Here is a 13,535-nt window from a genome sequence, read left to right as displayed (position 1 = left end):
TTCATTGGCTGCTCTTTTCAGATCCCTATTGTGTGGGGCACAACAGAAATTCGTAGCTTGAAAAGGTTTCAAAAGCTTTCACAAAAAATGTAATCCTAACGTAACTAAGCCACTAAAGAGACTGACAGGATGTACTGACCTGTTTCTTTTTAAAGGGTAATTAATTTTTCACGCATTTCACAGTTTGAATGCACTATGATGTAACATGTGTGACATTTGGAGCCAGAATGAAAACCTAGGGCAGAGGTTCCCAAACGTGATCCTCGAGGCTCCCCAACAGCTAAGGTTTTAGAGATATCCAGGTTTGAGCACAGGTGGTTAAATCAAATTGACTGAGGTACTAATTTAGTCATCTGTGCTCAACCATGGAAATCTCTAAAACCTGAACTGTTGGGGAGCCTTGAGGGCTGCGTTTGGGAACCTCTGACCCAGGGTGTAAACATGGACCTTTTATTTTTTTGCATGAAATGTTTTATTTTTGGGGAGGTCTTCCACCTTCAGAGGACTTTGATGTGTTTTCTTACATCTATCTTCCTGCAACTTGTAAGGTTTATGTGCCTTGCGTTTTCTTTTTTCTGTGCTTTTCAGCCATAAATATATATTTTGTCAAGGAGAGTTTATTTTGGTTGCCCTGTGATGCTACACGCTCTGTCTTGCTGTATTGGATACATTTGTATGGCGATTCCAGCTCTCTCATATTGGGTAAATAAAATGTAAAAACTTTCCCTGATACTATAAAGTCATGGCTACGTAATCACAGAAGGCTGCTGCTAATATTGAGTAAAAGCTGAAGAAGCAATTGAATTAAAGTTATCTGGAAGATGCGTGCCCTTTAAATCACTGATACTTACCTTCGGGATGCCAGCGTCGGGATCTGTGCCCTGTTCGGTATTCCGGCGTCGGGATATCGGCGGCCGGCATCCTAACAATTTCACGTTTTATCCACATGCCCAAAAAGGAGCTTTTGTAATTTAGTTTTATTTCTTCAAAAAGCTACATGAATAGTTTATTCCTGAATAGTACATTAAAAGCAATATTTAGTGTAAGGAGCACAGGAGCTAGCTTGCTGCAACTTGGCCCATTGGTCTTGTGCAAATTCATTTTAAGAGACCAGTGGAAGTGATTATGGTTTCCTAGCATGCATGCATTCATTTATACATATATGCAGCAGTATGTAAATGTAATCAGTTTTCAGATCTAATGTAAAACATTAAACTTGGGGAACACACTAAATACCATGAAATTAAGTCACTTGATTATAACCGATATTAACTTTTACATCAACACACACGTGCGCGTAGCAGACTGTCATATAGGTTGTACTTTTTAAAAAGGAAAATAAAATCATTTTGGATTTTCAAAAACACTGCTTTCAGGAGCTGTACTAATACCTTTAGATATATGTTTGTATATTTCTATTACATCCTTTATCACCATTGTCACTTTTCACTTACTGTCTGGACATCCTCCTCTGACATCTCTCATCAATAAGGTATTATTTTCACATGGAACTTCTACATTACTAACCCTAGTGCCTGTTGAGTATTAAAAACCCCAGGAGTTTAGCAGTTTCTGCAGTACTGAAACCACCTCGTCTGGTACCAGCCATCATTCCATAGTCAAAGTCACTTAGGTCAATTGTATTCCCCCCTTCTGGCAGTTGGTCTAAACAACAACTGAACCTCCTGACCATGTCTGCATGCTTTTACGCATTGAGTTGCTGCGACACGATTGGCTGATTAGGTATTTGCATTAATGAGCAGATGGTGTACTTAATAAATGGCCACTAAGTGCAACTTCTATCTTCCTGAAAGTTTTCTACCAGCTTTCTCACTGGGTGACTACACTGTTTGCTCATCTTTATCCAAATCTGTTGCCTCAAGGCCCCATTCCTTTGTTGTGATTCCAGGATTGATCCCTGAGGAAAATTCCTTTGTCTTCCAGCCCTTTATCTGAGTTTTCATCATTCACTAAAACACTTCATCTTTCTGTCAGCCAAACTTTTATCCATTCAGCTGTTCTTGAGTAAATGGATTCTCTGTTTCTGAGTGCATTGTAAATTGGCTTTATCCGTTACATTTTAGACATGATTTTCTAACCTTATCATTTTACTCTAAATCGTCAATTATTTTAATAGTATTAATAATAATAATGAAACTACTGTTGATGCTATAGCAACTAAGAAAAATTATTGCTAAAGAAAAGGCGCTATGAATCGACGAATAAATTATATTATGCTGCGTTTATCTCCCATGCACACAGCACATCCTCAGGGCTGACCTCTGCATGCAATTTTTAACTCCCTTTCCTCTTACCACTCCTCCCTTTGCCCCCTTTAGTAAGAGCTAGTGCTTGCCTTTTGAGGCTAAAAGGTATTTTCTCATTTTACACAAATGTTTAGTGGTGGTAAGAAATATGGTTATTTTTTTTATGCTTTTACTGCGGTTACTGCCGATCACTATCTATATTGGTATATTTGTAAACCAAAATAAAGTTAAGAAAAAAAAAAAAAACCACAATGTGTTCATGACCATATGTCCTTTTGATAGGAAGACTTCCAGAAGACTATGGCCCGTATTCAATTGCCAGCGAAAAGTCTGCTAAGTTTTGTCTGCCGGACTTTTCGCCTACATTGCGTGTTTTTTGAGAGAACTTTTCGTGCGCGCGGCCGCTTTTCAACCCTATTCAATTCCAAATTCCAAAGTGTCCCGGGAAAACTCAAACAGGCGAAAAGTGCTGTCAGATTTGGGGAAATCAGCCTGACACCCCCAAAAGATGCACTGACATTGGGGATCACTATGGATACCCCCGATAGCCCTGCTGAAGGTGTTTGTTGTGCTTTAATGCTCTCGATAGCTGCTATTTAGCGTCTTTGCACAAGTGGTGAAGAATAGCATTTAGCAGGGTTTTTTTGCAAAAATAAGTAGTCCCAGCAAATTTGGGGTACATGAAAATGGGTGCAAGCATGGTTAAAAATCACTAAAGTGAGGTTTTAAAAACTAAAAAAAAAACACTTGGGAACTTTTTCGCCCCCAAAACGAAAGTACTTTTTCTACTTCAGGGTCCATAGGGTATCCACAGGATACCTTGGGGTATAGGTGTGACGTCAGTCGCTGGGCACCATAGAGTTAAGCTTTTCAGCCTCCCAGGATACACTAGGGTCCCCCTCCTATACCCCGCCCCCAGTTTGGTGCCCGGCCGGCGTCGGGTGCACCTGTCGGAGTGGGGGCTAGAAGAGCCCCTGAAGCTTTCTTCAGTGCAGCTGTGGCTGCACATCTGGATGTACAGCATGGACAGTCAGTCCTGACGTCCATGCTGTCTTCCCTACACCCCCGCCGGTACCGATCCGGGGATGCTGGTGAGCATCTGGGGTCACAGCTAGCGGTGACCCCAGATGTTCCGGACCATGGCCGGATCCAAGGGGGACAAAGGTAAGCAGCGGGGTCCCGCGGTGGGTCCCCGCTGGTCACATGGTCCTAAGTCCCCAGGCAGGGGGCTCCCTGGGGACTGGCTGCAGCGTGGAGCCAGGCGACCAACCTGCGCTTTCCACTACCCCCTGGGACAGCGGACCGCAGCAGAGCGGTAGCGCTGCGGCGTCCCAGGGGTTAAATGCATGCCAGGGGAGCGCTCCTTCCCTGTCTCACAGATGGCGCCTCCCCCGCTGCACACAGCCCTCTCTGCATGCTGCCGACTGGTCCTGTGGCAGCGCTCCTCCCCCAGGCCAGCCTCCTCTCTGCTCCTCGGCGGCCATCTTCTCCAGAACGCATGGTGAACGCTGCTGGAAGCACTGGACGGAAGCATCGTGGTCTGGGTCCCCCCGCATACCTCTCCTCCGCTGTGGTCAGGTCTGTGTATGCAGCGCTGTGTCCTACCAGGCCCTGTGTCTGCGTAGTTGAGTGATCAGCGCTGTTAGTGCAGGAATTGATTTTCTTTGCATTGTATGTGACTGTGCTAGCGCTGCTGCCTGTAACTTTTCTGTAAACTGTCAGCTTTATTACTGTCCCTGTTCTTTCTGCTAAGCCCTTGCGGTGCGGTGCTGCAGGGTGGTCTCTCGCCTATTTAAGTTATAATTGGTGAGAGAGGTCACATACGTGGTGCCATCATGTCCGAAAGTGATTTTCCCCTCCGGCTACAGTGTACTACGTGTAAAGTACCGTTAGCGGATGGGGAGGGTAGCGCGGAGGGCCTTTGCCGGCAGTGTTTGTCCATGGTGCGGCCTCTTACGGTTACAGCACCGGTACAGGAGCCGCCCTGGGCTTGTTTCGCTCAGGCGCTTACAGCCTTAGTGGGCCAGTTAGCTCCGCAGCCCGCGTTTACACCGATGGGTTTATCCCAGCAGTCAGTGGTGTCGTCACCCATGCAGGGTTTCCCACGTCAATTGGTGGTACCCCACAGTCTCCCTATTTCCCCGCTCCCGGTTTCTCAGGAGCCAGCGTGGGTTAACTCCCTGACGAGTTCTGTACAGCACTTGTCGGATGTGTTGCAAGGGGAGTCTGTGATGCGGCCGCATAAACGGCCGGTGGCATCTCTGTCGGCTCCTTATGAGGATGACGAGGGGACGTCTGATGATGGGGAGATTCTGGATCCTTACGATCAGGAACCTCTCCATACTAAGGACGCTGATGCTAAGTCCAAAGTATATATTCCTGGACTTATTCGGGCGGTCCGCACAGCCTTGGTGATTGAGGACGAAGTTCCCCCAGCGGCTAAATCTAAGTATGCCTTTTTCAAGGATGTGAAGGGCGATGCCACAGTCTTTCCTCTTTCGGGTCAGTTGGTGGACCATTTAGAGGAGGCGTGGAAACAGCCTGGCAAAAGATACCAGCCGCAGGGACGCCTGGCGGTGGCTTATCCATTCGCGGATAATTATTTTGCAAAGTGGGAATCCCCTCCACAGGTGGATTCTCACGTGACCCGTCTTGTCCGTAGTGCCACATTGCCGATGCCATCCATGTCCTCCCTTAAGGATGCTACGGACCGCAAGGTGGAAATCTGCCTGAAGTCCGCTTATTCCCTTGCGGGGGGGGCAGCACGGCCGGCTATGGCCATTTGCTGTGTTGCCAGAGCGATGGAGCGCTGGGCGGATTCATTAGAGGCTTCTTTTGATTCCGACTGTCCGGCCGAACAGGCGGAGTTGATTGGCAATCTCCGTGATTCGGCCACCTACATCAACGAGGCAGCCCTAGACATTAGTACTCTGGTGTCTAGGATTTCTTCAGCAGCGGTAGCTGCTCGTCGCACCTTGTGGCTGCGATCCTGGAAGGCGGACGCAGATTCCAAAAAGGGTCTGGAGGCGTTGCCATTTACCGGAGAAGTTCTCTTCGGTCCGGATCTGGATAAGATTGTGGCCACGCTGGCGGCAGCCAAATCTGCTTGTCTCCCGTCGGCCGCTGCTACTTCTGGTTCTGGACCATCGTCCTTTCGGTCATCTAGGGCCCAGGGCAGGCCCAAACCACAGTCGTTTCCTCGACAGGCTGGTCCTAAGAAATCGGCCAAGCCCCGGAAGCAGGCATGGAGTACCAGACGTCCGGCCCCCAAGCCAGATGACAAGCCTGCGGCCTGACGGTCCGGGCCTCCCTTTGGGGGATCCCAGGGTGGGAGGCCGCCTGCTACAGTTCGCCCAGTGTTGGTCGACCACTACGATAGACACTTGGGTTCTGGAGGTGGTTTCCCACGGATACGCCCTCTCCTTCCGGCACAGACCCCCGGCTCGATTCTTCACCACGGGTCTACCATCAAACCGGAACAAGGCTACAGAGCTGCGGAAGGTATTGCACACTATGCTCCAGGCTGGAGTTATAGTGCCTGTTCCATTCTCCCAGAGGGGCCAGGGTTTCTATTCAAATCTATTTTTGGTACAGAAACCCAATGGGTCATATCGTCCGATTCTCAACCTCAAAGCACTCAACAAGTCTTTGCGGGTCCTGAAGTTTCGGATGGAGACCCTACGGTCCATCATTCTGGCGCTGGAACCTGGGGACTACATGGTGTCATTAGACATACAGGACGCTTACCTGCATGTCCCTATTCTTTTGCGCCATCAACAGTTCCTCAGGTTTGCAATCCGCAGCGACCACTTCCAGTTTCAGGCGTTACCTTTTGGCCTGGCGACAGCACCACGTGTTTTCACCAAGGTGATGGCGGTCATGGTGGCTTCTCTGCGGCTGCAGGGAGTCCGCATGTTGCCGTATTTGGACGACCTGTTATTGGTGGCAGGATCTCCAGAGCTCCTGTTACGCCACTTTGACCTGACCATTGCACTGCTGCAACGGCACGGCTGGCTAATCAACTGGCAGAAGTCCACTCTAATCCCGTCTCTGAGGATTCTGCATTTTGGAGCCTTATTGGACTCGGGACAGCAAAGGATCTTCGTGACGGAGGACAAGATCTCTGCTTTACAGTCAAGGGTGCGCAGTTGTCTGCACAGCCGCCGGGTGTCCTTACACTCGGCGATGAGGTTACTGGGCTCCATGGTGTCGGTGTTCGACATGGTGGAATACGCCCAGTTTCACTCCAGACCTCTGCAGCACCTGATCCTGTCCAAGTGGAACGGGCTGCCTCAGTCTCTGAAGTCCCAGACGATTGTGCTCACCCCGGAGGTTCGCCTGTCCCTTGCGTGGTGGTTACAGACGACCCACCTCAACAAGGGACGTCCGTTCTGGGTTCCAAATTGGGTCCTGTTGACAACGGACGCCAGTCTTCGGGGCTGGGGAGCAGTTTCGGGTCCACACTTGTTCCAGGGCAGGTGGACGCCGACAGAAGCGGAGCTTCCAATAAATATCTTGGAACTCCGTGCGGTCTTCAATGCTCTCCAGCAGGCACAGCGGTTTCTCCAGGGTCACCCGGTGCAGGTCCAGTCGGACAACGCTACCACCGTGGCCTACATAAACAGGCAAGGAGGAACTCGCAGTCGGGCGGCTCTCGTAGAGGTCTCTCGGATCCTGGTTTGGGCGGAGCACAATCTTCCGGCCATATCAGCGGTCTTCATCCCGGGAGTGCTAAATTGGGAGGCGGACTTTCTAAGTCGCCAGGACGTTCATCCGGGGGAATGGTCCCTGCACCCGGACGTTTTTCAACTACTGGTGGACAGGTGGGGTCTTCCAGAAATCGACCTCATGGCGTCCCGGCACAACAACAAGTTGCCAGTGTACGGGTCTCGCACAAGAGACGAAGGGGCGTCTCTGGTGGATGCTCTGTCCGTCCGGTGGACGTTCCGGTTCGCATACCTGTTCCCTCCGGTCTCCCTTCTTCCACGGGTAATCCGGAAATTCAAACAGGAAGGAGGGACGCTCCTGTGGATAGCTCCCGCGTGGCCCAGACGGCACTGGTTCTCAGACCTTCAGGGTCTGTCCGTGGACAGTCCTCTGCGGTTGCCGCTACGACCGGACCTTCTGTCTCAGGGTCCTTGCCTTCACCCGGACCTGACTCGGCTGTCTTTGACGGCGTGGCTGTTGAGACGGCCATGCTGAGGTCCCGGGGGTTTTCCAGCTCTGTGGTGCGTACCATGTTACGAGCTCGGAAACCGTCTTCCGCGAGGATATACCATCGCGTGTGGCATACGTTCTTCCAGTGGTGTCGACCGAGAGGTTATGCACCGCGGGAGTTTCGTCTGTCTCGGATTCTCGCCTTCCTGCAAGCGGGACTAGATCATGGGCTTCGCCTTGCTTCTTTGAAGGTACAGGTTTCGGCCCTATCTGTCTGGTTTCACCGTAGGATTGCTACAATCCCGGATGTGCGCCCCTTTATGCAGGGTGTTCTCCGCATTCAGCCGCCCTTTGTTCCACCTGTGGCGCCTTGGGATTTGGCTGTGGTCCTGAGGGCTCTCCAAGGACCGCCATTTGAACCACTGGGCTCAGTGGATCTTAAATGGCTAACAGCTAAGACTGTTTTCCTTCTGGCCATTGCTTCGGCCAGACGTGTTTCTGAGTTAGGGGCTCTTTCTTGTAGACCCCCTTTCTTGGTTTTTCATGGGAACAGGGAAGTGCTCCGCACTCGGCCCGAGTTTCTTCCCAAAGTTGTTTCCCAGTTTCATGTTAACGAGGAAATAGTTGTTCCGGCCTTTAACTCACCGGGTCTTTCCGTGGGTGAGGCCTCTTTGGATGTTGTGCGGGCCTTAAGGACTTATGTTGACCGCACTTCTTCGTTTAGGAAGTCGGACGCTTTGTTTGTCCTCTATGGCTTCCGTAAAAAGGGTTGGCCTGCTTCAAAGCAAACTTTGGCAGCCTGGATCCGTATGGCTATTTCTGAAGCTTATCTTCATGAAGGCCTACCGGTCCCTCCTTCTCTGAAGGCTCATTCCACTAGGTCTGTGGGTCCTTCGTGGGCAGCTCGACGTGGTGCCTCGGCAGTTCAGATCTGCAAGGCTGCTACGTGGTCCTCTGTCCATACCTTCGTGAGGTATTACAGGTTTGACACCTTCGCCTCTCAGGATGCTTCCTTCGGGCGGCGGATTCTCCTTTCTGCACAGGAGCGTCCCCACCCTTAAAGGATACTGCTTTGGGACATCCCCAAGGTATCCTGTGGATACCCTATGGACCCTGAAGTAGAAAATATGAGATATGGTAAGAACTTACCCTTGTTATCTCTATTTCTACGAAGTCCATAGGGTTCCACAGGACTCCCGCCCTGTTGCACCTGTGCTGCAGATGGGCTTTGCTCTGGTCACCGGTTTTCCGTCTCCCTCTGGTGAGAATGTGATTCTTGTATGTGTCCAGATCTTTTTTCTCTCTCTTCCTTCTCCTCCTCCGGCCTATGGCTTGATAACTAACTGAGGTGCCTTGGCTCGGGGGCGGGGTATAGGAGGGGGACCCTAGTGCATCCTGGGAGGCTGAAAAGCTTAACTCTATGGTGCCCAGCGACTGACGTCACACCTATACCCCAAGGTATCCCGTGGAACCCTATGGACTTCGTAGAAATAGTGATAACAAGGGTAAGTTCTTACCATATCTCATATTTTTTGGGGTGATCTGAAGTTTTTTATAACCTTTTTTTTTTTTTATGCAGTTTACCTTTGGGGGATTGTCCCTAGGCTGCAGTGGTGTTTCCGCAACTTTGCACCCCAAACCCCCAATTCTTCACTTTTTTCCGCCTGCATTCAGAGGCGAATCTTTTCCGCTGGTTACAAGGTGCAGACTTTTTGCCTAGCGAAATGACTTCATCGGTGACAACTTTTCGCCGAAAATGGCTTATCGTGGCTAATTGAATACGGCCCTAAGACTGTTTAGCATTACGTCCAAACTTTTTTAATACATTTTAACATATTAAGTGTTAAGGGTATATTTACTAAAATTAGAGTTTTTAGAAGTCGACATGTTGACCATAGCAACCAATCAGATTCTACTTAACATTTAACTAGCACCTTCTAGAAGATAATGGCTGGAATCTCCACAGCTAAAACCTCTCACTTTAGTAAATGTACCCCTTAGACTAGACCTGGGGACATTTAAGTTTATACCTGTGTATTGTATTTTGTCATGATCTATGATGAGCTGAGAATTAATAGATCTATGTGTTTTTGTTTTATTTCTAAGGATATGGATCGGTCATTCAGATATACCCAGGTAATGGACCTGTCAGAGCCGCAACAGATTGCTTTGGATTTCCAAAGTCCTTCTACAGAGCACTCTGTGAGTTTCCCCTCAACAAAGTAGAGAGTCTGATCTCTGGGACTTTCTTTTGTGGCGCTCTTCCCCCTGGGCTGGACAGTGCACAGGCTGAGGACAAAAGCAGCGGATCTGCAAATGTAAAGCAAGAACTTGCTGAAGATATTGATAAGGTCTGCTGTGCCACCACAGAATGTGATATCGCCATGGAGTCCAAACTTCTGGAAAACCAGGAGGGGATGGAGGTTTGTGGTGAGGACTCTGTAAACCACGAAAGAGGTCAGGATCCTGAGAAGAAGCCCTTTGTAAGTACCTAGTTGCACATGTTTCAGAGGGGTACAGTCCACAGAGTGGCTGTAGTGGTGTCCTACAGGTATAGTCCACAGAGTGGCTGTAGTGGTGTCCTACAGGTACAGTCCACAGAGTGGCTGTAGTGGTGTCCTACAGGTACAGTCCACAGAGTGGCTGTAGTGGTGTCCTACAGGTACAGTCCACAGAGTGGCTGTAGTGGTGTCCTACAGGTACAGTCCACAGAGTGGCTGTAGTGGTGTCCTACAGGTACAGTCCACAGAGTGGCTGTAGTGGTGTCCTAGAGGTACAGTCCACAGAGTGGCTGTAGTGGTGTCCTAGAGGTACAGTCCACAGAGTGGCTGTAGTGGTGTCCTAGAGGTACAGTCCACAGAGTGGCTGTAGTGGTGTCCTAGAGGTACAGTCCACAGAGTGGCTGTAGTGGTGTCCTAGAGGTACAGTCCACAGAGTGGCTGTAGTGGTGTCCTAGAGGTACAGTCCACAGAGTGGCTGTAGTGGTGTCCTAGAGGTACAGTCCACAGAGTGGCTGTAGTGGTGTCCTAGAGGTACAGTCCACAGAGTGGCTGTAGTGGTGTCCTAGAGGTACAGTCCACAGAGTGGCTGTAGTGGTGTCCTAGAGGTACAGTCCACAGAGTGGCTGTAGTGGTGTCCTAGAGGTACAGTCCACAGAGTGGCTGTAGTGGTGTCCTAGAGGTACAGTCCACAGAGTGGCTGTAGTGGTGTCCTAGAGGTACAGTCCACAGAGTGGCTGTAGTGGTGTCCTAGAGGTACAGTCCACAGAGTGGCTGTAGTGGTGTCTTACAGGTACAGTCCACAGAGTGGCTGTAGTGGCATTGGAAGTACAGTCCACATAGAGTAGCTGCAATAAAACCTTTTAAAAGTCTTCTGGGGGCAATATTTATTTGTAAATCTTTGAGTTTGTCTTATATAGGCATTATATATACTTAGTATCAAAGTCTAGGCTTTGGGCCATATTCAATTAGAGGCGAAAAATCAGTTGCCGGACTTTTGGATGTCATCTGAGCTTTTGTTGGGGATAAAGTATCGGGCGCGTATTCTGGTATTCAATTTGGAATCGGCGAAAACGGGACCCGGCGGAAAGGTAAGTAGCGAAAAGTCCTGTCACTTTTGGGGAAATCAGCCTGTCACCCCCCAAAAGAAGCACTAACATGGGGGATAACTATGGGTACCTGCGAAAAGCCATGCTTAAAGGTATTTAGGGTTTTTAAACAGTCTCTACAGGTGCTTTAATGCACCTTTTAAAAAAGTGGTGAAGAATAGCATTTAGCAACATTTTAAAAAAAAATATAACTAGTCCCATCAAATTTGGGGTACATGAAAATGGGTGCAAGCATATTTTTAACTCCCTAAAGTGACCTTTAAAAAAATACCTGCCGCATACTTGGGGACCCCCCATGAGTCTATTTCGCTAGTTTATAAGTTTGTCCCCCAACTTTTTTTTTTTCGCCCCCAAAACTAAACCACCTTTTTTTGGGGTGCCCTATGGAACATTTTAATTATTTTTTTTGACACAGATTACTTTTAGAGGACATTCCAAGGGGTGCAGGGTCCTTTCTTTAAGTCTGCACCCCCAAAACCCCGATTTTGCACTTTTTTTCGCCACCTATTCTATGGTGAAAAGTTATTCCCGGTTTTTGACAAAGACTTTTCGCACCTGTGGAAAGTGTTTGAAATTGAATATGAGGAAAAGTGAAAACAGCGAAAATTACTTCATCGGCGATAAAAGTTCCGCTGATAATGGGTTTTCACACCCTAATTGAATATGGCCCTTAGTTGAATTATCTGAAAATGAACCTTCATTTTTTGTTGTGTTTCTGAAATTATTATGTTTTTGGTCTCTTCATCTGTATGCCATTTATATAATGAAACCTAGTGAATGCTTGAATTGCCGATAGAAAAATGAAGGACGTTCCATTTGCCTGAAGGAATACAGTGGAGGTGAGTGCTGTTTCTTCTTCTCATGGGTTTGATCGCCTTCATATAAAATTCTTCTCTATCTGCCGTAGCGGGACACAGATGGTGGGTAATGTTTCACCCTCGGGGGCAGGTTACCGGAAAGAGAACAGACTCCTCTTTCCTATAACCTGTCTGTCTCTTTATCTTCATTTCTTTTTCTAGTGACCTGAAGACGTGGGGGCGATGTCAGCATCTCTCCATCCAATCTTTAATACTTCATACCTCCACCTCTATCCCGGGCCAAGTGGACCTGGGCCACGAAGGCTACATTTCCAGTCTCTGTGACCTAAGGCACTGCAAGGTGCTGCCTTTCAGCTCATTCATATTGTTCCCTATGCTAGGCTGCTCTCTCCTGTTGATCGTCATCCCTTGGCTTCCATGAAAACAAGTCCTCTCATTTTGACATCAGCCTGGAGTTGCTGCCACCATTGTACTTTGGGCCTGATTTGCAGCTGTGGCTATGGGAATATGCAAATGCTAATCCCAGCCTTCCCTTTGTGCGGGACGGTGAGATGGAGTGTGCGAGCGCTGAGACGCCCACTTTCAGGCTGCGCTGTCTGTGCATTTTGTGATGGAGATTGTAAACACTCCCAACATCGATGCAACATTTGTCAAACCATCGCCACTTGCGGTAGCCTAAGGTCTACTCTAGCTACCCACCTCTATTTGCATTAAACATGGCCTCTGAAGCTGTGTATTTGCGATTTGAGAATGCAGCAGCGTTCCCATACAGGTCTGTGTCACTCCCACAACGCGCCTATGAAACGGCCCCTTTTTACGATCACTCCCATTCTCCACCCTGAATCACCCAGGGATGGCAAACCCTTTCTCAAATGTTAGCGATGCCGTACTCAATTGCGGATGGAATAGTACATTTGGGTTGACGGGTGCGCGGTCAAGGGATTCCTGGACTTTTCCTGCATGCGCAGAAAGCAAAACATCGCTCAGCTGCATAAATATCTGCACCGCGTTCGTCTCTGAATAAGGCCCATTGTCCGCAACTGCATCTGTCTAGGGCTCAGTTGTGCAGTTAATTTTCCCTGTTTTGTTCTCTAAGGACCATAGGAAGGGATAAGTGATCGCACTGAACCAGCCTGGTAGATATATTCTGTTGTAGTAGTATCTGTTATCTACTGACTAAGTGTGTGCCCAGGAAAGGAGGATGGGGCTATCCTGCACAGAGAAAATATATAGGGCCTCATTTATCAATGAATTTTATCATTCACAACGAGTGAACCTGTAGACTCAGTAGACCTCAAGTGGCTGACAGCATAGACGCTCTTTCTCCTCGCTATCTCCTCTGCCCGCAGGGTATCTGATTTAGCAGTGTTCTTCTGTCGTTCCCCATTCTTGGTTTTTCATCCAGACAGAATGTCCACCGGACCAGGGCTGGGGAACCTCCCTAAAGTGGTATCCTGGTTTCATTTGAAGGAAGAGATTGTGGTTCCGGCCTTCCAGTCCTCGGATTTTCCTGCAGGTGAAGCCTCCTTGGATGTGGTTCGTGCTCTTCGGATCTACGTGGATCGTACTTATTCCTTTAGGGAATCAGGTTCTCTCTTTGTATTGTATGGCTTTCACAAGTGAGGCTGGCCAGCTAACAAACAGACTCTGGCTCGTTGGCTCCCCATGACAATCTCTCAGGGGCCT

At 48.7% G+C, this 13,535-nt stretch overlaps 1 protein-coding gene across 1 annotated transcript in view; it reads left to right on the top strand.

Annotated features, from left to right (window-relative positions):
- Positions 1 to 13,535, top strand: part of TRMT6 (tRNA methyltransferase 6 non-catalytic subunit) — an 87,024-nt gene that overhangs the window by 53,124 nt on the left and 20,365 nt on the right. The window contains exon 7 of the mRNA XM_088478035.1: positions 9,531 to 9,907. Coding sequence (XP_088334161.1) covers positions 9,531 to 9,907 — 377 coding nt within the window. The remainder of the gene's footprint in view (positions 1 to 9,530; positions 9,908 to 13,535) is intronic.

The sequence above is a fragment of the Taudactylus pleione genome, unplaced genomic scaffold, assembly GCF_031769625.1.
Source record: "Taudactylus pleione unplaced genomic scaffold, aTauple2 ptg000206l, whole genome shotgun sequence".
Classification (NCBI taxonomy): Eukaryota; Metazoa; Chordata; class Amphibia; order Anura; family Myobatrachidae; genus Taudactylus; species Taudactylus pleione.
This window is presented reverse-complemented; position numbering and strand designations above follow the sequence as displayed.